This window comes from Condylostylus longicornis, unplaced genomic scaffold, assembly GCF_029603195.1.
Source record: "Condylostylus longicornis isolate FDR11 unplaced genomic scaffold, ASM2960319v2 ptg000031l, whole genome shotgun sequence".
Lineage (NCBI taxonomy): Eukaryota > Metazoa > Arthropoda > Insecta > Diptera > Dolichopodidae > Condylostylus > Condylostylus longicornis.
Window position 1 is genome coordinate 7,366,727 of NW_026578000.1, and position 24,892 is coordinate 7,391,618.

Sequence of the window (24,892 nt, forward strand, 5' to 3'; positions counted from 1 at the left end):
GAAAATTATAAAATAATTTAACTTTTTTTTCTGATTATAGGAGCTTATGGTTTAATACGCTGTGTAGCATTTATTACAACCAACCTGAGAATGAGAAAAGTAAGAAAGAAGGATTGATACAAGAAAACACTGTATAAATACTTCTTTTTAGAGAATCGTTTTCCTTTGCTTACTGCAAAAATAAGAATATTGAGAAAAATTGAAAAATTCATAGTTTTTTTTTTTATTTTTATGACTTTATTTGACCCAGAAGTCCAACCTTTTTTTATAGTAACATTTTCCAATCATATCGTTCATCGTATCAATATTATTTTGACAATGAGCAATCTATTTACTTCAAGTTGAATCAAAAACAAGTTTGAATAATAATAAAGTAGTTTCTTTATTTGCCAATAGAGAATTTAAAATAATTGAGAAATTAAGCTGCCAAAATATTTTTATGTTCAGTTCAATATGACATTATCTATTTGACAACAATAAATTAGTCATAATCATCACTTTAATAAAATTTTTTTACTTTATGTCTCAAAAGTAAATTTATATCATTGAAATTTCGTAGTATTGAAATAAATTTTCGGAATAGGTTCTTTAATAAATTTACTAGTTCGTTGCAGTTTTGACTACGATTACTTTTGGAATAATTGAACCGATAACACAATGGGACTGTTTGGGCAAAATTCGCCATTTGAAGCTGACATTGGTAAGAAAACTAAAAAATTAGTTCAAGAACATGGAATTTTTAATATTTATGTTTTCGGTTTAAAAAATAGTACTCATAATGAAAATTAAACAACTTTGTATTTCATGTAATTTCTAAATTAAATTACTTTAAATACAAACATTTTTATTTTACACAAAAATAATGTTTTTAAAAATCTGGAATTTAAAAACTGATATTCGTAATCACATTTTAGCATACCATTGGAAAACTCTTCGGTTATAAACCGTATCAGTGCTATCATCTCATTACTTATATCTTTACTCGTCCTTTGTTGTCTGGAACGCATGATAACAAAAGACAAGTCTGAAGTCAGACGATTCCTTTTTATGATTTTTTGTTGTTTTTATAATTTTTCGTAGTTTGTTTAGTTTTCTTTTTGTTACTAAAATTAACATAATTTTTCCTTACATATATATGTATATATGTATTTTTAAAAATTGCATTTTATGTTTTGTGTTTGAAATAGAAAAGGCAACAAGCGAAAAAAATACATCGGAACCATGGAATTTAATAATGGATATATGTGATAAAGTGACATCGAATCCTAAAAATGTCAAGGACTGTTTAAGAAGTATTTTGAAAAGAATTGGACATCAAGATCCACATGTAGTTCTTCAAGCAATTACATTATTAGATGCTTGTGTTAAAAATTGCGGCAAACAATTTCATCTTGAAGTCGCGTCTAGAGAATTTGAAACAGAATATAGAAAATTACTAATGAAGGCTCCACCGCCAGTTGCAGCAGTAAGTTTTTTTTTTCGTACGTTTTCTTTAAAAATTTTTTTCACTAGTTTTCAATTTACGTCGGTTAGAAAATGCGCCAAACAATAAAAAAATGGAAAGATAACGAATTTAAAAATGACCCTCAGTTAGCCTTAATTCCGTCGTTTTATCAAAAACTTAAATCCGAAGGACATGATTTTTCAGAACAAAAACAACCAAAACCTACTGCCGCTCAAGCAGCTGCATTGAAGGATCCAAATATTGTAACCAGTCAGCAAGAGGAAGAAGATATTGCAAAGGCTATTGAGTTATCTCTAAAAGAAACTAAAAATAGTCCAAAAAAACAAGTACCCGTATCTTCATCTACTACAAATACTTATGTAATTTGATATTTGATTGAAAATAATTGAAAAACTAAATTGCATAACTTTTTTAGCCATCATTATATCCATCTTTCTCTGGATCTCCTCGAGCAATAGGAAATTCCGGAAATTCATTATCCTCTGCTTCATCCACTGTTGAACCGCGTAAGGTTAGGGCACTATACGACTTCGAAGCAGCTGAAGAAAATGAAATGACTTTCGTAAAAGGAGAAATAATTCATGTACTGGATGATACTGACCCAAATTGGTGGAAGGGACACAATCAACGCGGTCAGGGACTGTTTCCATCAAATTTTGTAACTGCAGATTTAAGCGTAGAACCTGAACAACTGGATTTAAACCAACAACAAAAATCTAAGAAAGTTCAATTTGAAGATGAAATAAATTCTGTCAGTGCTAGCAAAAAAGATGAGAAGACTGATTTATTAGCAACAGATTTGGAAAATTTAACAATTCAAACGGAAATAAATGAAGAAAAAATTGATAGATTATTACATTTATTACACGAAGCTAATCCTGAAGATCCTTCAAAAGATACTGATGAGATGTTGCGGTTGGAAGAAGAAGTTAATCAAATGGGACCTTTAATAGACGCTGAGCTAGAGCTCGTTGATAGGAAACATGCTCAATTGACACAATTATCAAGCGATTTAGTTGATGCTATAAACTTATATCATACATTAATGAGAGAACCACCGATTTCTTCTCCGGCTCACATGAATTATTTTACAAATCCAATGGCAACAAATATGTATAATCAACCTCAACCAAATATGTATAATCCATCTCAACCTATACCGATGCAATTTGGGATGCAACCTGTGTTTCACATGCCTGGAAATATCGGTGGAAATCAGGCTATGGCCCTACCATTAATGCAGCAAATACCTGCACCAAATATAGCAACTAACTCCATTCCTGCAATGATTACAGGAACTCAGCAGCAAATTCATCATAATATACCAGGAGCTTTTTATGATAATTCAAACATAAGTAATCAACAAATGCAACAATTACAACAGAACCAACATCAAATTAATGCTGTACCTTACCAAAATGATCAACGTCCTAACAATATCCAAAATACGCAACAGCAAATACACTCTTTGCAGCAGGTATTTTTACACTGATTTTTTACTAAGTTCGAAAGAGTAATATTTATTTTAGCAAATTTGTAACTTTAATATTCGCAATTAGAAAAATAAATAGAAAAGAACTTTGGAGTAATTATATGATAAAAATTGGTAATCAGGTGTAAATATGTATATAAAATTTTTTTCTTCTTTTTAAGATACAACAGGGATCGGCACCTCAATCTGTTACAAACAATCCACTAGGGCAACAGGGTTATATGCAACAAACTGGTCAACCAGTTACTACTGGAACTGCAATTTCTCATCAACAAATGATGACCGGACCCTCGCCACAGCATAATAATATTTTACAACAAACGCAAGTCCAAAACCAACAATTGGCTGGACTACCAACAAATGTTGTTAATCAGCAGCCAATTCCACTAGGATCAATGCCAATAGGAAATAATGGAGCTTTACAAGCAAATTCTCAAAATATGGTTCAACATTCAAATGGGATTTGTAGTATACCTGTAGGAACGTTAAGTCATATTAATTCAAATATCAATAACACTATCATACCAAATCCGCAAATGCAACATACAATGCAAGCCAGTTCAATAAATTCAACTATGCCACATTTATCTAACCCTACGCAATTTTCGATCGGAATGACTCAAAATTTAAACCAAAATATGTTAATGCAAAATGATACTAAAACAAACATTCCTATTTATCAACAGCGATAAAAACAAAAAGAAAAAAAATTAATCGCAAAGTACATTTTTCTTTATCTTTCATATATTAATTATCGATTCATTATACTAAAAATAATTGTATGCTATCCTTCCTCTTTGTGAATATTTTTGAAATTTATTTGTTTTTACTCAAATTAAATTTCAAAATTTAAAACTAGTTCTACATTTAGTGGGAAAGCATAATAATTATTTATTTCATTCACATTTCATCAAAAACCATTACACAAATAGTTCATTTTTTGAAATGTGGCAACAGAAATATATTCTATTTAGCATATTGTACAATAATTGTAAATCAATTCAATTTATGTATGCATTGAATTTATGTATCGTGATCATCTAGAATTGCATTGTGATAGTATCATTGAGAGGGAATAGTGATTAATTTTTCGAGAAAATAGGTTGATGCAATAAAATATATTTTGCAGTTTTGTAGGAAAAATAAAAAAATTCTTAACAAAAATTCTTAAAATCAAATTAAAAAATTCGTTAAATTAATATCAATAATCAATTTACAATAATTAATTTAAAATTCTTATTTAAACGTTAAAGACAGCGGATAAAATATTAGAGCATACATGCCTGTAATTATTGATTTTATATATTTTTAAACAAGGTAATAATAATTTAATATATAAAAATAAACGTTTTGAAAAAAGTCATATTTTTTAATTTTAATATGAAAATGAAAAATATATATTTAAATATACATATTTATAACAATAACAAAAATACGCAATTATTATATAAACAAAAAAGAAACTTGAATGGATTTTCGGAACGCATGATGGGTCGTCTGTTAATTTTTAGAACAAGGAAAACATAAAATAATATTCTTTAAATTTTCATGAAAAATAAAATAAAAATTTATTGTATATACATATAAATACATATATCAATATTATAACAAAAAATATTATGTATTTAAAAATTATAAACTGAAATATGCGTGAAAATAAAATTATTAATTAATACATTTAATAAATTTATTATTTAAAAATAAATTATTCATTACATAAAATAGTGGGGTTTATTCTGAGCATCGAGTCACTAAGTAATTCACTATTTAACACTTTATCGACCGGTAGCCTATTTATCGGCTTTTCGATTCCTTACGCTCATCGACCGGTAGCCTATTTATCGGCTTTTCGATTCCTTACGCTCATCGACCGGTAGCCTATTAATCGGCTTTTGGTTATCGACGGTTTTTGTCAGTGGGTTGCTTTTTTAATAATTTCGCAGCGCCAACGTCGTTAATTATTTGCAGCTTTGTATTAACCTCTCCAATTTTTTATCAATTATAATAGTTTTTTACCGTTTCTAATCAACTGATTCTCAAAGTGACGAAACAGACTCAAATAACCACCAAAATACTTCAGAGTCTACAAGAAGAGCACCAAAATCAGACCATCCACAAAGTTTATCATGCATAAGGGAGACTGTTACGTGAGATACCACACTCTAAATAGATATTAAAAAATTTAATTACTGTTACCTTGAATTTATTTCATGAATGTAAGTTAAACCGGCAATAAATTGTATAAAACACAAAATAAAATATAAATATCAATAAAATTTCATTACTTTAAAACAAAAGGAATAAAGTTTTTGAAACTTTTACTGATTAATTTAAAAATAAAACTTGATAATAAATATTAATCGTTAAACCAATTACAACCAAAGCATTGGGATTGGACTGCTAATTCTATACCAAAATTTATATAAAATTCACGAGTATTATTTAAATCACAAATGGGAAATGAGATTTTAAAACCAACGGTTTTGCATGCAAAACCCGATTTTCGATATTTAGCATTTTTTTCGGTTTGAATAAGCGGCCCTTAAATATATGATAATCCGATTATTATAGACCCAAATCATTTATAAAAATGGGTTTATGTATAGAATGATAGTACATATTATCTAACTTTTTACAATAAATATCACTATAACTTTATGAATAAGGGTCCTCAGGGTCATTTCAGAAAAAAAAAACATGAATCAATTCAGATCAAGATTCGTGATAAGAAAAGTCTTTTTAAGATTGAGCAGAAAGTGCAAGAAAATATCAATAAACTTGAAGAGGGAGTATAATAAACAAATAAGGTGCATCATAACATATCAGACGAAGTATACATAATTTCAAAGCTGTTGTAATTAAATTACATCTTCTTCGTATCTTATTAAAATTTTTATATATGTAGATTATTAGGTTAAAAAAAGCGCCAGTAGATGGCTTGCCAAAGTTTATTCGTAGCATGTTAACTGACATGTTTATAACAAAATTGAAGTTTAACTAGAAGAAACATAGGTAAAAAATTTTTGTTTTTATTATGAAAAATAATATAAGTTTCGTTATCAGTAATGTTTTTAAATTAACAGTAAAAAAATTCAATACTTAATAAATTACTTTTTGCGGAGATTCAGAGGTTTTGCTGAATCCACCAATCATTCTTGAGAAATTTAATATTATGATACCTGTAAATTAATTAATTAATAGTGCACGTATAATTTAATTCCTCAATTGGGGGTAATTCACTAATAATTTAAAAAAGTAAAGAAAATTGTACAAAACTGCAATGTTTTTTTTATAATTTTTAAGCATTTTGTAGAACCGCAATAATAAGAGTGTAGTTTCAGTTCATTTTTTAGAATATTTGCCGAAAGAAAATTTGAGATAAATGTAAATATCCAGGTAAATCGATTTACAATTAAATACCGTTAGTGTTTATATTACAATTTTAATAATACCGTTATTTATACAGGGTGATTCAGAAAGGTATGCAGCATCATATACCATTGGTTAGAGGGTCGAAAATGGGTAAAACTTTTGTTCCGGAGTAGGTGCGAATAATGGCAATTTTTTGGTTTTTTACATTTTATTAGGGCCCTTATAATCTTGACATAGAAATGGTTTTCGTGCTATATCTTCTGTACCATAAAATATTTTTCAACACTTAGTGACTAAAATTAAGGTTTGAGAAAGTGGCCAAAATTCTGTAAAAAAAATTTCAAAGTTTCAAAAAATTTCGAACGAAATTACCTGGTTAGAAAAAACTATAAAAATAAAAAAGAGAAAAATTTGATTTTTGCTAAAATTCAAATGATTGGTATTCCGAAAGTACACAAAATACATAATCAAGTAAAGGGTTTATTTTAAGCTCTGTACTAGAGAAACTGTTTGTTTATAGCCCTTACCTTTTTTGGAACGGAAGTTATAATCAAAAAACCTTAGATAACTAGAAATTTCGTGAAAATTCGTTAAAATTCCTGTATCTCGAGAACCCTTGAGATTTCGCACCTACTCCGAAACAAAAGTTTTACCCTTTTTTAACCCCCTAACCAATGGTACATGTTGTTGTATACATTTCTGAATCACCCTGTATATTAAATGGATTTAGCAACTAAAGTTTAATAAAATACATCTGTGGGCCATTTAATCAATATTTTTGCGACGTATTTTATAAAATTATGTGCCTACATACCTATTTAGGCAGATTGGTAGATCCTATACATACCCACATATTTAAATATTTATTTTTGTTTATTGTAAATATTTATATGCATATTTGTATTTATTTTTATGTTATTTTAATATTTAATATTTCTATAGATTTAAAAGCAAATGGACTTGTATTATATTTATGCACCTATAATTTAACATACATATACATATATAAATGTATGTACTCAGAAAGCAAAAGTAAATGGAAATTTACAAAGATTTTTTACGGTTATTGCCAAGCGAATTAAAGTTTAAAATATTGTCGTATTTGGACTTAAAAGATTTACTCAGTGCAACACAAGTATCGAAAGATTGGTATACTATATGTAATGACAATTTTTTATGGCGGGAAATATGTATAAAAGAACAAATTTGCACAAACGTTGGAGAAAATGATACCCAAATTTTTAAATCTAACAGAAAAATCGATTCTGAGATTTCGTTTTGGAAAATGTGTTATATAAGACAATGTAACTTGGAAAAATCATGGAGAAGCCGTCAGACTAACAGTTTCTCAAAAGTAATTGAATATAATGCTGAAATGATCGGTTGTATCCAAATAAATGAAAAGTATCTTGTATCTGCATCATTGGACGCTGTAATAAATGTTTTTTTAATAAATACAGGAGAGGTAATTCTTAATTCAATTTTATCTTAGTATTACATGCATAAATACTTACATACATATAACTAAAAATTTCTATTATTGATCATTAGGTATTTATTTTGCAGAATATGTATTATATTTATTGTTATTTTAAATATTTTAGAATTTTAAGAAATTATTAGGACACAGAAGTGGCGTAATTTTACTTAAACTATTAGACAACATAATAGTTTCTGGAGATGGGGATGGTATTATAAAAATTTGGAATATTGAAAATGGACAATGTATTTTTAATCTTAATGGACATACTGCAAGAATTAGTTGCCTAAGCGTGTATAAATGCAAGTAATTAAATGTATTTTAAAATTCATTCGTAATTAGATATATATCTACTTACAGTTAAAATATAATTATTTTATTTAGACTTGTTAGCGGTTCCTGTGATTTTTCTTTACGTTTTTGGAATTTTGAAACCGGAAATTGTTTGAAAGTATTCAACGGTCATACAGCTGCCGTTCGATGCACGGATTACAATGGGACATTTGTAATATCTGGATCTTCGGACAAAACAGTAAAAATATGGAATACAAATACTGGAGAATGTATAAAAACTTTAGAAGGTCATCGATATGATGTCGTTGCGCTGAGTGTACGCTTTCTCAATTTTTTTATTTTATATTGTTTTATTATTATTAATTATTCAGGGTTTTATTTCAGTTTGACGGATTAAATATTGTATCAGCTTCAATTGGTGCAATATATATTTGGAATGCTGAAACTGGCTCTATAAAAAACAACTTAATGGGATGTAAAGATTGTTTTGCTTTCAAAGAAAAAAATGATTTGATTTCTAATAAAAATATGTTTGCTTTCATCAACGTACTTTATTCACCAAATCCTTTTGTTCGTTTCAAATACGATATAAAAATTTGTGATTTCGCAACGGGTGAATATTTACAAACTATTACAGGTATTTTGAATTGATAAAAATTTTGAAAATTCCAAGATTTGCAACTAGTAGATATTAGTTTAATATAAATGTTTATTTTGAGATGAAACAGAAGAATGTTCTCAAGTAAAATGTATGCAGTTTGTTTTGAATTTTGTGTTAACAAGCACTTATGGAAGCACAATAAAACTATGGGATATAAAATCAGGCAAATTTATACGAAATTTAATTAACATAAATTGGCATGAGGATGGATATTATGTTCACGGATTTCGGTAAAAAAAAAATTTCAAAATTTAAACGCAACTGTAATTTATTAAAAATTTTAGAGCAAATGAAACGAAATTAGTTGTTCTAACACAAAGTAACACTTACAAAAATAAAATTATTATAATAAACTTTGATTTTCAATGCAAGGGCATTAACTTTATGAGGAGCACTATGCAGAATCATAATTGCAGCGTTACGTAAAGTAGGTGCATTTTTAGACAGTGCCTTAAATCCGTGGAATGTTTATAAAATTAGAATATTTTAGTCAGTATGTAATCACTGTGTAATAAACTAAAAAGAAATTAAATCGATGTGATATGGGTAATATGGGTTTGAGTTTAAGATAATATGTATGTATCGACTAATTTATGTGTAAATAATATTTTAAAAATTCAGATATAAGAAAGCTATTTATTATTTTGTTGTAGAAAGCTAGGTAGTACCTATATATTACTATTAAACTTGATCGAAAGGAGAACAAAAACTCTTTCAATTTACGGAGAAAAATTTGTCAGCTAAAAATAAAAAAAAATTATAGAACTATGTATTTTCGGACATACAATTTTATAAATTAGTTCATTTCTTAATTTTAATGTTTATATACAAACAATATTTGATAATCAAAATAATTTAAGAACAGCATTAAATAAAATATTTCGCTTAATTTTTTCTCACAAAAATCTTACTTGTCTAATTGTAGCTATCAGAGAAATGAACACGAACAATTTTTCTTTCTATTCTACTTAATTCAAATTTATATCTACATACAAACATACATATATATTTTTGTACATTGCTATTAAAAACAATATTCACCTATTTATAATCGTTAGCACTAAACAATTATAAAAAGTAATTTCCTTTGAAAATACACTTAGTTTTATATAAAAATAATTTTCTGCTTGAAATTTTTAGTAGTGCGAACACTACTGAATAATTTTCCATAATTCATCTCTTTTGGCAAAAAAGAAATGAATAATAAAATGACATTAATTCTGACAAGTGACAGTTTATCGCAATACATAATAAACAAAATCTGAAAAAATTGTTCAATAATAAAAAACAAACCGTTTAATGAAAGAATTATTCGGTTTATATTGCATGCAAAAGCAAAATGAGCAAAACTGCTTCTGGAGTATGTTGTGCCGTGAAAACCTGCAGGGCATCAAAGCGGAAGGTTCCAAATTTAAGATTATTTAAATTTCCCAAAAATAATGAGCATCAACTTAAAGAATGGTTACAAGCATGTGGAATATCTGAAATTCCCGGAATGGGAACTAGGAGATTTCTAATTTGTCACCGTCATTTTAATCCTGATCAAATTGGAGAAGTGTATTTAAAAAAAAATGCTGTTCCTCAAAGATATTTAGATACACCTCCACCTAATAAAAACGACAATGACCGAGAGCCTTCTAGTTTTGAGCCACAAAATAGTTTTATAAATGAAATTAATATCAAAAATGAATTTCCTGTTGCCAAACAATATTCAAACAATAGATACAGAAAATCTGGTAGAAGATGTATTATAAGATCGTGCCGTGCAACGTATCGTAGCAATCCAAAATTAAGATTTTTTAGTTTTCCTGATCCAAAATCGGATCGTTTTAAAAAATGGGTAAGCATATGTAAACTAACACCGAGCGATCTTCAGTTAAAAAATATTTTGATATGTGAAAAACATTTTTGGAAAGCGGAATTATGTGGAAAACGGTACACTGCTGAAGCGGAGCCTAAATTTTTTCTTTCTGCACCTAGATATAAAATAATTGGTCCATCAGATCCTAACTATAAAGTAAACGAAAAACAAGAATTAAATGAAAAACATATTAAACTAGAACCGCTGGTTGGAAAAGAAAAAAGCACATTAAATAAGTGTATTATCAAAAGTTGCGGTACAACAAGTAATAACTACGTGGATATGATCATGTTTCCTAAAGAAGCAGTCAATCTTTTTGATGTGTGGTCAGACATTTTCAAACTTGATCCAAATGAAATATTTAATATTGATATTAACGCCATTAAAGAAAATGACACTTTATATATTTGTAAAAGACATTCGTTGTTTCATAACGAATATAATGGAGATATTAGCCCGGTAAATTTTTTCCGTGATATCAAAAGTGAATATGACGAAATAAATTTTAATGTTGAGGATGATATTTATAATTCTTTGGAAGACAACATGGAAAGGTCTTTAGAGTTTCCAGAAATTGACGGCAGTGAAAATGTTAAAAAAATCTACGAAAACGAAATGATAAAGCTGAAAAAGGAGGCTGAAAAAGAAAAAATTAAACATTTATGTATAATTAGTAATTTAAAAGAAGAAATTTTCAAATTGAAAGATGAACTTAGTAAATTTCAGTAGTTTATAATTTTTTTGTATATGAAATAAAAATTGTACAGTGGAGATGAAATAACCAATTTTTGTTTTTTAATATTCCTTTTTTGTATTTCATTCGAGGTTAAATTATAAATACATACTCAAAATATTTAACTTAATTTATGCTTAACTTTGAATTTTAATTTTGTATCCAGTCAAATTCATTTTAATAGCGATTTCCTCCACCACGATTATAATTGGAACGGCCTCTGCTAAATCCTTGATCACCTCTTCTGTTTCCCGAATCACCTGATTTATAGTGATCGTTCCCGTAATTTCCTCCGCCTCCCCTTCCTTGAATTCGACTTTGATTATAGCCACCAGAATTGTCACCCATTCCTTGATTATAACCGCTGCCTTGATTATAACCACCTCCTTGATTATAACCACCACCTTGATTATGAGTGTGCACACTACCTTGATTATAACCACCTCCTTCATTATAACCACCTCCTTGATTAAAACTGCCTCCTTGGTTATAACCGCTTCCTTGATTATAATTGCTTCCTTGATTGTAGGCTCCACCACCGCCTTGGTTATAGTTTCCTCGACCTCCTCCTCCTTGATTGGATTGATTATAGCCACTTGAATTTCCAACATTGTCTCGCCCATGGCCCCCTCTGCCTCCACCTTGGAAGTTCGAATTATTTCCTTGATTATAACCCCCTCTTCCTTGACTACCAACGCCGCCACCACCTCTATTTCCTTGAAATCCACCTCCACCACCTTGAGGACCTGAAATTTCAAATAAATTGATATATTATTTTGAAAGTTTTAAAATTTTCATATAATTCTACCTGCGGATCTATTCTGCTGCCAGGATGGCATTTCTGGGGGAGGAATATCATGCTCAAACGCTCGACCCCCACGGTCAGGAACTTTTCCAATAATATGACGTTGAACCTTGGCACTGAAAGTATTTTTTCTTACTCGAGCATTACTTACTCTTTCAATAACCGCACGGTTAGTTCTCGCAGCTATCAAACCTGCCAAAGATCCATTTTCTAAATCATTTGTCATCTCTTCTATTTCACGCAGCTTCTGTTGATAAATTTTCATAACTTCATCCTTCTTCATTTTCATTTTATCAGACCATAAAAATGATTGTACCGTTACATCTAATCTTGTTAATAACATATCTTTTCGCAAATTATATTCATTTTCCAGGTCATTGTTAACTTTTTCAAGTTCAGCCCATTGATCATTAGTAAATGGTGTTGAAGTTTTCAAAAGCGGCTCCCCTAATGCTTTTTTATCCACTTTGTCTAAAGTTAATATCAGTTTTTTATTAATTTTTTCAAAAAGTGCTTTGGGACTTATATTGTCTGGCGGTTTCCCTAAACCTAAATCTTTTGTTACTATTTCCAAAGCCTTAGCACTTCTGCTTTCTATTTTTTCTATTATATGAGATGTATCTTCTTGTGTTGGGTTGATTGCTATGCACATTTTAGCGGTCATCAAAGTTGTTATTAAGAAATCAATCAACAAAAATTTACTTTCATCTGTTTGAAATCTATCAGTTAGAGGACCAGAAATAAGTTGTTCATATGGACACCCGACTTCTTTTAGCAAAGCTGATGTTTCTAACATAAATTCACTATACTCTGTTTTTGGATTAACTTTTTCTTCTGTCTGGGATAAAACATGAATTTCATTTGCTATCCAATATATTAACTCCCTAAAATCTTCAGATTTCGGACCAGATTTTACAACATTCTGCAATACATCAACTTTCAGAAGTTTGCCATCATATCCAATGCTTTCTAGACATTCACGCAAACTTTCAATAGTTTCCATATTAGTAAATGTTTTAAAATTTGCAATTTCTGATCTAAATATTATATGAATTCAAACAAATAAATTGCACCGCATCAAGTTCTGTCGGCCGATTTTTCGTTTGGTTCAATTTGGTTATGAAAATTTTATCAAAAATATCAATTTTAAAAACGTCAAACATTGATCAAAATTAAACTACATTATCGAATACATTCGTACAATACTTAGATCATTCCTTATTTAAGTTGAAAACAGAATAACAGTAATTTGGAGCAGCAACGGAGCGAAACAATTTCAGAATTCTTATAAAATACATATATTTAAAAGTGACTGCCCAGAATCATGCAAAATTATCGCCGTGAATTCAACTAATGGCCTAAAATCCTACATTATATGCAAAATATTGTACAGTTGATTTTGCCGTCCGCTCACCGCTTTGATTATATTTTTACAATTATAGTATTTCCAAAAAAAAACGTTCTTTTTTCAAATTTTTAGTATTTTTTTTCATTACGCTTCGTTACCTTTTTTCACAAACTAAATTTGTTGTCTAACAGTACATGGGCAAGTAGTAATAGCATTTTGAACGGTTTAGTGGTGAAATTTTTAACCAAAAAATGCGTAAAACTGCACTAGAATTATCACAAAATAAATTGGATACCCAGCAAGCTTTGACTTTGATTATTGTCTTTCTTTTAACCAAGACGTACATATGCAAGTTAACAACTTTACCAAAACATTTTTTTAGTGTTTTATTAAAGAAATAAATTAAATGTGCTCTTTTTAATTTCCGTCATTAAGGATTTCGTTCTTACTATTTGTTACTACTTATTTCTTCAATAGCTTGTCAATTATTGCATAAATTTTCTTGGCAATAACTTACCTATATAAGCGCTCAATAACGCCCGGTAACTTTGACTCTACCACACTTATTTTCGAAACGGTAGTACGAATACAATATATGTCAACAATCGTGTTGATGAATGAATTGCCGCAAATATTTTTTAATAAAATTGAAAATTTGTGTAAATTGAATCCAGAGCAAAAAATTGAAGTTAGGAATACTTATGTTACGTGTTTGACTAATTATTTGGATTATTTAATATCACTAGAAAGTTACAACGAGATATTTCGCTGTTTTAAAGAAAGCCAGGAGCTGTTTCCTAACGACCCAGAAGTACTGAATGCCTTAGGTGTTGTTTTAAATAAGTAAGTGTTTCTTTTTCAATATTAATTTAAAATAGATTATTTAAGATAATTTTAGATAAATTTTAAAACAAAAGGTAAATCAAAATGGAAGCTTTATCAGAAATTCGAAAAGTATTACTTTCTCATCATTCAATCTCACATCGAAATGCGAAATTCATTGAAAATTCTCTTAAGGCGGTAAATGACGGAGTAAAAACCGGTTTCATATGGGATATTGGGTCACCAGTCACACTATCGCAAGTTAAAGACATCCTTGATCAACTAAAGCTTGCTAATGTTATAAATGAACATATCATAGTGGTTACTATAAAAGATGATCTTTGTGTTCTAAATAAAAGATTGTTTTTAGAGTTTAAAATAGCTCCTTTAATGGTAGATGTCAGTGAAAATTTAAACGAACCAAGGATATTACATTTTAACACTAACGAACATATTTTGGAAATGATAAGTATGATTAAAAGTCAAATTGCCGACTCAAATGGAAACGTACTTGATTTAAAAATTGACCCAGAAATATATTGCATTCCAAGTGTTTTGGGAATATTAGCTGGTTACCCAATTGTGTATTGGTATGATCCTGTTTTATCAAAAGAAAAACATTGCATTACGGACATAGATCTCCTCGTTTACAAAGTTTTTCATGATAACTCTGCTATAATTTCTTTTTCGGTTCCTAAAACTTTAAGCGAGGCAGAAGAAGTTCAAGATAAAATTAATGCTTGGAAAAAAGAATTAAATTGTTTTGAAAGTTATAGAGTAGAAACAAGTGTTCAGCACACAAAAAATTCTATAAGTTTGTAATCTTACTTTTTATTTTGTAAAACTATAAATTTTGCTACATAATATTTTTTGCCATTGAATTTGAAATAGGGAAGCACGATGAATACTATTACAAAATTTATGCATTTAAAGGTTAACGTACAATCACGAATTTAAACATTGATACCTTCATCAAAATGTTTTTACAAGTTTATTCATATGAAGTGATTAAATATTTAGACATAAGATCATTATTGTAAATCTTAACTACTTTAGTATTCTTTCAATCATTTCATGATAAAATTTTTAATGTAAAATAAATTGAATTAAACTAATTCTGTAGTTTAGTTTATAATGTTATAAGTGAAATTTTTATCTCGATTTTATCGTTTTTATATTTTTAGAATAAAAAAACCCGTGGAGGCCTTAAAGTATATTAATTTGGCGTTGGAAATATGTCCCGAAAAGCTTTCATACATGGAAAACAAAGACAATATTATCAATCAATGGGTAGAGCGTTGGCATTTTGTAATGTTAAACGACACATATCGCAATAATGCTTACAAAAAAGCAATAGCTTCTCAAATGCAATGTTTGGAACCGACTAATGTCTTGGACATTGGAACGGGTACAGGATTGCTTTCAATTTATTGTTGTGAAAATACTAGAACTGCTACAGTATATGCATGTGAAACAGACGATTTAATGGCTGATATTGCTGAAAAAGTATTTAAAAAAAATAATTTGCAAGTCACTTTGCTTCGAAGACATTCAATGAACATTAATTTAAATGAATTAAATCTACCAAGATTTGATTTAATTGTAACTGAAATTTTTGATAGTGGTGCTTTCGGTGAATCTGTTTTAGAAACATTAATTCATGCAAAACAACATTTGTTATCAGAAAGGGGGAAAATTGTTCCGAGAAAAATAAGTATTTTCGTAGCGGCTATTAACAAAATTGGTTTGGCTGAAGTTTTACAAGGTATCGAAAGTACATTGGAAAATTCAATTTATCTTAAAGACACTATTCTTGTTCCTCGCATTGAAGAGCCATATGAGGTATTGGACCAAAATGCATATAAAATAGAACTCTGCTCAGAACCTACTCTAGCTTTTTCGGTGGATTTAAATAATTTGGATAGTCTTCAAAATGCTTTTGATGGAAAGCTAGATCGTCAAGTGGAACTAAGATGTATTGGTGATGGTACTATAGAGGGTTTTTTGGCTTATTTTGTTTTGGATTTAGATGATGACAATAAATTGTCTAGTTTCGATATCTCACAAACTCAATGGTTAAATTTAATAGATAACGAAAATTCTGAAAATTCAACAAATAATTCTACAGAAGAAAGCGCAAGGAATCTGGAAAGAACTTATGATGCCACTTCTTCAATAAGAAAATTTAAGTGTTGGGATCCGATAAAATTCTCTTTATTTGAGCCAATTGCAATTCGAAAATATCAAATTTTGAAAGTAAATGTATCTTGCCGACAAGGCATTTTGAAATTAGATCATAATTTCACAAATTTGTGTAAAAAGCGATTACTTGAAATACCAATGGATATATTTTCTTTTTTAGCTGACGATGAATTTATTTTAGAATTAGAATATAACGTAGACAAGGCTATGAGAAAATATTCAAAAAAGGAAAACAATATGATATTTGGAGACTTTTTACCATTTCCCCATATAGGTATTAATCTTTTAAAAGAAAATAAAATTTCCAAACTATATTGTTCATCTCAAGTTAAAGACGTTAAAGATTTAATTGATAAAGTATCATCATGGAATTGCATTCCAAAGCATTTAATTGTATTTATTGATGATCTGGAGAATATACTTTATGAAACAGATATAAAATTTGATTTCATATTATTGCAACCAGTTTCATCATGTGGAAATATAAACAATCATATGAGATATTATCAAATATTGAAGAACAAGCTTAAACCTAATGGATTTATCTTTCCATCTAAAATTGATATTTCATGTAAGTTAATTTATTCTGAATGGTTAGAGAATGTAACTTCTGTTCATAACAAAGAACTTGAAAAATTAGGCATAGAAAGTTTGATAAATGAATATGGTACAAAAAAACAGTTTGAGTTCATCAATTTTGATGTTAATTATTTGTCTGACATATTCACAATATCATCAATACAGCAGGATGAAAATATTTTTAAAAAAGAAATTGTTGTTAACATAAGTAATAATTTACAAAATCAGTATAATCGGATAAATGGAATTTTATATTTTTATAAAATTTTTTTTATGAATAATTCAATACCTTTGTCAACCAACCGAAAAAAATCTTTTATAAAAGGCAATTGCTTTGTTTGTGATTGCGATATTACCCACAAAAATAATGTGAAAATACAATATATTCAAAATGATTTTATATTTCGATGTAAAATTATTGATTGAAATAAATATAAGGTAAAAAAAAATTAGTTAATTCCTACTTAAATCGAAAGGAAAGCTTTATTTTAGTTATTTTGTATTATACGAATGAAATAGAGCATACGGCACCTCTTAATTCAGCTCCTAACCGGAGAAATAGCTAATGGTACAATACGGTATAGGAACTTCTCTTTCAAAAAGATGAATTGGTAAAATAAACAGCTTAGAAACTACATACATATAAATAAAAAGAAAATTTTATTTTATTTGATATTATTTTGATTATTTTTTGAAAGATTCGTTAATAATAGAATTAGTACATTTCCAAAAGTAAAATGCATGTGATCATCGGTTTTGTTAATCAATAGTTTAATAGGGAACATTAAGAAAAATTATCCTATTATAAAATGTAATTGGAATAAAGAGTAACACTTCTTTTTACAATGATTGTAAAGGTACTCTTAGAATAGTAAGAACTGCTTTGACTAAATAAGATATACATATGTAGCTTATAAAAATCAGCTAAAAGTAAATTTTATATTTTGAAATTTTAAATGACTCTATATTATTGTGAATTGGTACAGTCAACAATTAGCTAAAGTGAAATAACTATGGGAATAAAAGATAAATTGGTTTTCTCTTTCTCTTCAATGGTATTAAATATCAAAATATGGAGGCGGAGTTACGCAGCCAGCTGGTTTAATGCTATAAAAAAAAATTTTTACCCAATTCGTAAAGTACTACGCTAGACGAAAGTAGCATATATAAAAAACAATACTTAAAATATCAGTACACTTTAATTATAATTAATTGAAAATATTTTAATTAGAAAAATATTATCATTTTAATTAATAACTATATATAAATTTTTTTATTAAATCACAATATTACTTAATATTATGTTGCCGCCCAAATGCGTATGAATACATAAAATAGCGTCACTTCGTTTGAAATTTTCTCAGCAATCTCAGCTGATACAAGAAGCTTCGCGCCAGAATCGTTTTAGCTGTCATACGGGTGAGAAGTGTTAGCGGTCATATAAAAAAGTGTATATTTTGAAATTCCAAATAAAAAAAAAAATATACAACACAAAAAAAAAGAAAAAAATTTCCTAGAGAATTTTTTTTCGCAATAAAGTGAGTTCTCAAATTTACGAATAATTTTAACATTTCTAAATTGAATTGATTAAAAAAAAATTAGTAAATTTAGAAAAAAAATTTGATATTTTCATATTTTTGCTCAGCTGATTAATATTTTAATATTTTCGTGTTATCTCTGAAAATAAAAAAGAGAGAGAAACAACACAAAAAAAAACAGTCAGTGCCACCAACAGAAAAAATTCAAAAGCAAAAATTTTCGAAAAGAAAAAATTATTTTAAGAAAATAAAAAAAAAAAAAACAAAATTAATTTAAAGAGAAAAACACAGTGTGCGCCGTTTTTCATTTTTAAATTATAAATAAAATTTAATACAAGCATAAAATACTATAAAACAACCAGAAAGAATAATAAATTAATTGAAAATTTAATTTTAAATAAAAATTAAGTGAAATTTGCTAAAATTGGTGAACTTAAAAATAATTAAAAAAAAAATTCTTGAAAAAAATTAATAAATAAATAAACGTAAAATAATGTCACTTTTGATTAAATCTGAAGAAATAATTGTCGACAGTGCCGACTACAACAGCGATGAAGCAGATGAAGTACAGTAAGTACACGCATACATACACACAATAAAAATGCATGAATATAAATTCGCACATATGTTAATATATGTACATAAATATACCTACTTTGATAAATATATATATATATATATATATATATATATATATGTATATATATATAGAACAACAAATACATATGGTATATATTTGCATACATATGGATGCATGTGGCTTATTATATAAATACTAAATACATATTTACTTTTTCTTATATGTACATATGTATGTATTTAAAATATTGCGTAAAATATTTTTAATGATTTTAAAAAGTTTTTTGTTATTCTAATTAGGTAAATTGGTAAAATTGTAAATTTAATTTTGTTAATTTATTTTCGTTAAAACATGTATGTATATATGTATTTACATGGGTACATACATACATTAGGAACAAATCTTCACTATAAATGTGTACTATTATATTGGTACGATAAGTACGTTTGCACTTATCTCTAAATTTCGGTGGTGTAAGCAAGAAATTTAATTTCAAATCTAATTTTTTAAAAATTAACATGAAGAAAGAGAAAATAATAGTTATTTTTACAATATCGAACAGCTGTTAAATAATTTTTTTTTCATGATTTTTGTTAAATTTTGTGGCCATAACCAATATTTTACATTACAAATAGTTATACTTACATAAGTATATATGTACACATGTACATTGTGTCCTACGTAATATAATTATCGATTTAAAGATGAATGGCGTTTTATGAATTGAAAACATAATGATGCAATATTTTTAGAACTGCCTATATACATACATACATATGTGTGTTGTGCTCACATATTTAAATGTGTTATTAGTCTATATAAGTCATAAAATTAAGAAATTTTCTGAATTTGTGCCTATAAAAGCCAAGTAGAATTGAAGAAAACATTCTTTTTTGATAGTCCTTATTTGAGAAAAAATTTATTTAGTTGGATATAAGGTGGATAGCCAAAAATATGATAGGCATCTTTAAATACCCTAGTAATTTCCTACTGCATACACGTGCTTCAATTCCTTTTATCAAAGTACCTACTTTTAGATTACATTTAGATTTTTGCTTTTTTACTAATTTACTCCAATTTTTATTCAATTATATTCAGTTATATATTTTTATAATGACATAGCATAATTGAATTAAAATTAATATAAAATTTAATTTTATACACAATATGCATAGTTACATACTTTTTTGCACACAGTTTAAAATTTTTATAAACAAAATAATAATTGTTAACATTTAAAATATTTTAGTTAATATTCTAAAATTAGAAAGGTATCCGAAAACTGTTACATACCTACATACAACAAATATCCTTCTTGCATTCTATTTTTCTCTTTTTTTATTTTTTTTACAATGTTATGTTTAAATTAATTTTGTTTCTCGTTTTCTTTATATAAAAAAAAGTTATTTTTGCGCTAAAAATTTTGTTTACAATTTTTTTTCTTTTTTTTTTTTTGTTTACATGTAGCTCTTTATTATTACACGTTTTTTTTTTCATACATATGGTTACATGAATAGATGACCTTTATTATTTTTACTACTTACTACTATTTTGTTTTTTTATTTATTAAAACAAACTTTAATACATAAAAACATTATTGTATTACTTCAATTGTAAAAAACTCTAATAAGACAAATTCACATATGTTTTTTTCCATTGTGTAAGACTTAAATTTGTCACTTAACCAGACGACTAATGACTTATGAGAGGCGTATGAGAACAAATAAAAAAAAAGCCCCATAACAGAATATGGAAAACGAATCAGATTGCTATTTGTAAACATCTAACATATTTTTCCCTCAATATGATTTTGGGGGCTATTTTGGGCATTGTTTTTTCTAAGTATATATTTACATACAATACATATACGCAAGTAATTATAATTAATATCAATTTTAAAACTAAAGCGCTAGAATGCTAGAAAACAAGAAAGAAATGTAATGATTAGGTATCTACCAAAATTGCAGCTAGCATTTGTAGTACGAAATGTCAAATTACTCAAATTCAAAATTATCTTAGATAATTTTTGAATAAAATGCATACAAGTATTTGAACATATTGATATCACGAATCTCGAAAATTTTGAATCGTAAATTTTTCTAAATTATTTTTTTTTTTTTTTTGTAATTTGATTTAATGTTGAAATCAGTTATTTTATTATTATTATTATCACTGAGTGCCTACGCACATACATTTATATATATATATATTTAGGCATTAATATTTTAGTTAAAATTTATACAAATAATAAATACATATATGTTTGTATAATGTACATATAAAATAATCTGCTTAAATTTTCTACTTTCAAATTAATTAAAAGGTTTATTATCTACAAGTACTTACAGAAAATGTTTCTTACAAGCACAAATGCAGCTACATACATAGAAACTGTAGATATTGTAACGTGCTCTTATACTTTTAAATTAATATATTTACCTATGTATGTATATATCATAAATAAAGTCATTTTTAAAAAGTATATAGGCACCTATGTATATCGTACATACGCATAAAAATTTACTAAATATTTAATTAATTTTCATTATATTTAATATTCTTGTAATTAATGTATTCGGTAAAAGAGGTACTATATGTTAGCACTTCCGTACATACTTATATACATATTCATATCTTCTGCACTCATGTCTGTTTGTATAAAACATAAAAACAATATACATTCGTATATAAAGTTCATTAATTTTTTTATTTTATTTGCATAACATACGCCATAGTTTTATTTTCATAATCGTAATATTTATGCACATTTTCTTTTAATCTTTTACTCAGGTAGGTACATTTATATATGAATGTCTATGTAATATGTATGTACGTATAAACAACATTAAATTTTTCTGTACCTATTTTGTATATTTTATGTACATACATTTGCACATCTATTTGCTATATGCATAATCCACATTCCACATTACATCCTTTAAAACTAAAAAAAAAGCAGTCAAGAAAAATTCTTAAGTACAAGAACAAATTTTCACATAAATAATAAAAAAAAAAAAATAAACAAAAAAATAACAAGTTACCATACTACTCATTTTCTTATTACGTCGTAAATTATTTACCTTTGAGATAAACTTGCTCGTAAAAAATTTTTTGCACATTTTCATATACATACATAAATACACATTTGTTTGTACTTAAAAATTCTTATATTTCTATACATACATATGTGTGTATTAAAGTTTATGTGCAAACAAAAATGTTCGTCATACATTTTCATACGTTTATTATATTTTATTAACGTTCTCTCATTTTTCAGGCAAAATATTTTTTTTTCAATTTTCATAAGCAATCGAAATTTATAATTTTTTTTATATTAGCTATTTAAAGTTTAATAACGTTTTAGGCACATATGTGTTACATATGTATGTGCATACGTACTTACGCCTACAAAATATTTTCTACATAAGAAAGGAATATTGGAACTGTGGTTTACTCAAAACATTTTTAAGTTATTTTTTCTTTCCCTCAATGTCTTGATTTTTATTTGAATAATTTTGTGATCTAAATCTAATGTTCTTGACGGAATAAAAACATAGGCAAATTTGCACAAAACCCAGTGGTTTCTCACTTTATTGCAACTAGGACTCAAATGAAAGAAAAAACCTGTAAATCAAAATGATAAAAGAAAGTAAATACTAGCATATGTATGAATGTTGGTTGTAAAATGCTGTAATTCAACAAATATTTTATTTTATTCTAAGAAAAATTAAAATTCAACCTAAAAAAATATCTACAAAATATTTTTAAATTATTCAAAAGGCATAAAAAAATCTTTTTAGATATCTCGTTATTTTTAAGTAGCAAAAATTATTAAGATCTACAACAATAATAGGCTGCAATATTCTCATTATAAAAATATGTCATAATCGCAAATGTAGAGAGTACAAATGAACATGTAGAAACAAACAGCACAACACAACCATTATAAAAATATGAAGAATGTGTAGTGTGGTTTAGATAAAAATAAAATTTGTATAAATAATAATATTTTGCCAATGTACAGTTAAAAAAAAAACGCAAATCCCTACAAATATGTGTACACTAAGGTGGATTATTCCATTCTTACCTATTTATACCTATACATATGCAATAAACTAAACATATTGTATTTAGTGAAAAATGTGAAAAAGCTATAGTGACTCATAAAGAGATAACAATATAAATGTATATAATATGGATTTTATTAGAAAAATGAGAGAAAGGGATAGGAATAATAATATGAATATAAAAAATATAATAATAAAGCGGCGCCGCTTATAATTTACTTTTTTTTCTTATGCCGAAATTTTATTGTATTGCGTATGTGTTTGCTGTTAAGTAAATTAGTGTGAGTGTAAAAAAATGAACGCTATACATACATACTGGCATTAAAACAAATTCAAATGGGAATATGTACATATGTATGTACGTAACGTATATACGAAATATGTGTAATAAGAAAATTTATAAAATAATTCTAACTCGAAATCAGTGCAGTAGTAGGTACATACTTATATAATTTTACTAAATGATCACATTGATGATGACAGTTTTTTCATGCAATACTCTAAATACGTTTATATATTATTTGATTCTAATATTTGTTGAGCTTATATGAACTTTATGTACGTTAATATATGAAAGCGATTGCATACTATTATTCCGCTACTTTTACTCCATTATTAATTTGTGTCTGATTTTGTTTATAATTTTGTTTTCTAATAGGTAGGTATGTAAGTAATTATTCAATACTCAATTTTGAAATTAGAAACCCGTTAAGAAATTTTGTTTCTAATAAAATCTTAAAATATAAATTAAGTGTTAACATCGCGATTTGTTTCTATTAATTCATTAAGAAATTCATATTCAGGTGGAAGGTACTAGCCGAAAACCCAGGTTGTAAGTTCCTGATTGAAATTGCAATTCCGAAAATCTAAATTTTACTACATAGATGTATAAATGTATAGTACGTTCAACGGTGCACATTTATGCCTACATAAGAATTTCCTGCACTTTTGGATTTTTTCAACAAAATTTTTTGTTTCGATTCACGTACAAGTATGTACATACATATATGAATATTAATGTACTGTCTAGCACTATTTAGTAAATATATTGCACTATTGTACGTACATATAGAAAGTAGTGTACACATAATTTTCTAGGTATATAAATAATTATGTACATAATTATGTAGTATATTTTGAGCAGGTGTACATCTTTTTAAGTTTATTGTAGATACATAAAATCTCAGCTGATAGGCGCATGTGCATTTTTTCTTTTTGTTTTACTTATGTATACAAAAAATGAAAATAGGTTTTCAATAATAATCCTTAACCGCAAATGTTGAAAAGGTTTTTTTTTTTTCAATTTTACCGAAATTTCATGGTATTTTTATATACATACATATATTTTTTTTCTATATACTACACAATTATTATTACGCATTATAAAAATTTTATATTCTTATGAATTGAATAGTAGAAATATTTTTAACAGGACAATTTTATTTCAAGTGCTTTATATGTATAAACTTCTAATATCCATACAAAAAAACTGAATTATTAGACATAAACACATATGTATTGCTTATTATTATAAAGGCTACAAAATAAATTATAAATTATACGGCATAGTAAAAATGTAGGCCATTATATTTA

General features: G+C 27.1%; 5 protein-coding genes across 10 annotated transcripts in view; 4 read left to right on the forward strand and 1 right to left on the reverse strand.

The window, feature by feature from the left end:
* The first annotated feature begins 483 nt into the window (after nucleotides 1-483).
* Nucleotides 484-4,634, forward strand: LOC129608278 (signal transducing adapter molecule 1). Its single transcript, XM_055519678.1, has 5 exons — nucleotides 484-700; nucleotides 1,188-1,465; nucleotides 1,534-1,824; nucleotides 1,881-2,942; nucleotides 3,119-4,634. The coding sequence occupies exons 1-5, from the start codon at nucleotides 658-660 to the stop codon at nucleotides 3,647-3,649; spliced, it is 2,205 nt and encodes a 734-aa protein (XP_055375653.1). The 5' UTR covers nucleotides 484-657; the 3' UTR covers nucleotides 3,650-4,634.
* Nucleotides 4,635-5,948: 1,314 nt separating this feature from the next.
* LOC129608233 (F-box/WD repeat-containing protein 7-like) lies at nucleotides 5,949-11,354 on the forward strand. Of its 5 annotated transcripts, XM_055519600.1 has the most exons (10): nucleotides 5,949-5,969; nucleotides 6,041-6,188; nucleotides 6,261-6,353; nucleotides 7,272-7,794; nucleotides 7,934-8,115; nucleotides 8,194-8,419; nucleotides 8,488-8,740; nucleotides 8,823-8,994; nucleotides 9,049-9,191; nucleotides 10,100-10,973. In XM_055519600.1, the coding sequence occupies exons 4-9, from the start codon at nucleotides 7,366-7,368 to the stop codon at nucleotides 9,188-9,190; spliced, it is 1,404 nt and encodes a 467-aa protein (XP_055375575.1). In that variant the 5' UTR covers nucleotides 5,949-5,969; nucleotides 6,041-6,188; nucleotides 6,261-6,353; nucleotides 7,272-7,365; the 3' UTR covers nucleotide 9,191; nucleotides 10,100-10,973. The 5 variants fall into 5 exon arrangements, with proteins under 5 accessions (XP_055375575.1, XP_055375579.1, XP_055375578.1 ...); XM_055519604.1 differs by having other exon boundaries at nucleotides 5,964-6,188; nucleotides 7,934-8,125; nucleotides 10,100-11,354; XM_055519603.1 differs by having other exon boundaries at nucleotides 5,964-6,188; nucleotides 8,832-8,994.
* Nucleotides 11,122-13,270, reverse strand: LOC129608232 (protein FAM98A). The gene is made up of 2 exons (XM_055519599.1): nucleotides 12,167-13,270; nucleotides 11,122-12,104 (listed from the first exon to the last, which is right to left on the reverse strand). Exons 1-2 carry the CDS (start codon nucleotides 13,164-13,166, stop codon nucleotides 11,536-11,538), a joined length of 1,569 nt encoding a protein of 522 aa, XP_055375574.1. The 5' UTR covers nucleotides 13,167-13,270; the 3' UTR covers nucleotides 11,122-11,535.
* Nucleotides 13,271-14,107: 837 nt separating this feature from the next.
* On the forward strand, nucleotides 14,108-17,744 carry LOC129608296 (uncharacterized). The gene is made up of 2 exons (XM_055519708.1): nucleotides 14,108-14,354; nucleotides 15,518-17,744. Exons 1-2 carry the CDS (start codon nucleotides 14,125-14,127, stop codon nucleotides 17,538-17,540), a joined length of 2,253 nt encoding a protein of 750 aa, XP_055375683.1. The 5' UTR covers nucleotides 14,108-14,124; the 3' UTR covers nucleotides 17,541-17,744.
* Nucleotides 17,745-18,268: 524 nt separating this feature from the next.
* LOC129608552 (helix-loop-helix protein 11-like) overlaps nucleotides 18,269-24,892 on the forward strand; it is an 82,402-nt gene continuing 75,778 nt past the window's right edge. Inside the window, exon 1 of one of the 2 annotated variants that reach the window (XM_055520135.1) lies at nucleotides 18,269-19,222. In XM_055520135.1, the coding sequence (XP_055376110.1) occupies nucleotides 19,146-19,222 (77 nt within the window). In that variant the 5' untranslated portion in view covers nucleotides 18,269-19,145. The remainder of the gene's footprint in view (nucleotides 19,223-24,892) is intronic. The other variant, XM_055520136.1, reaches the window with a different exon arrangement.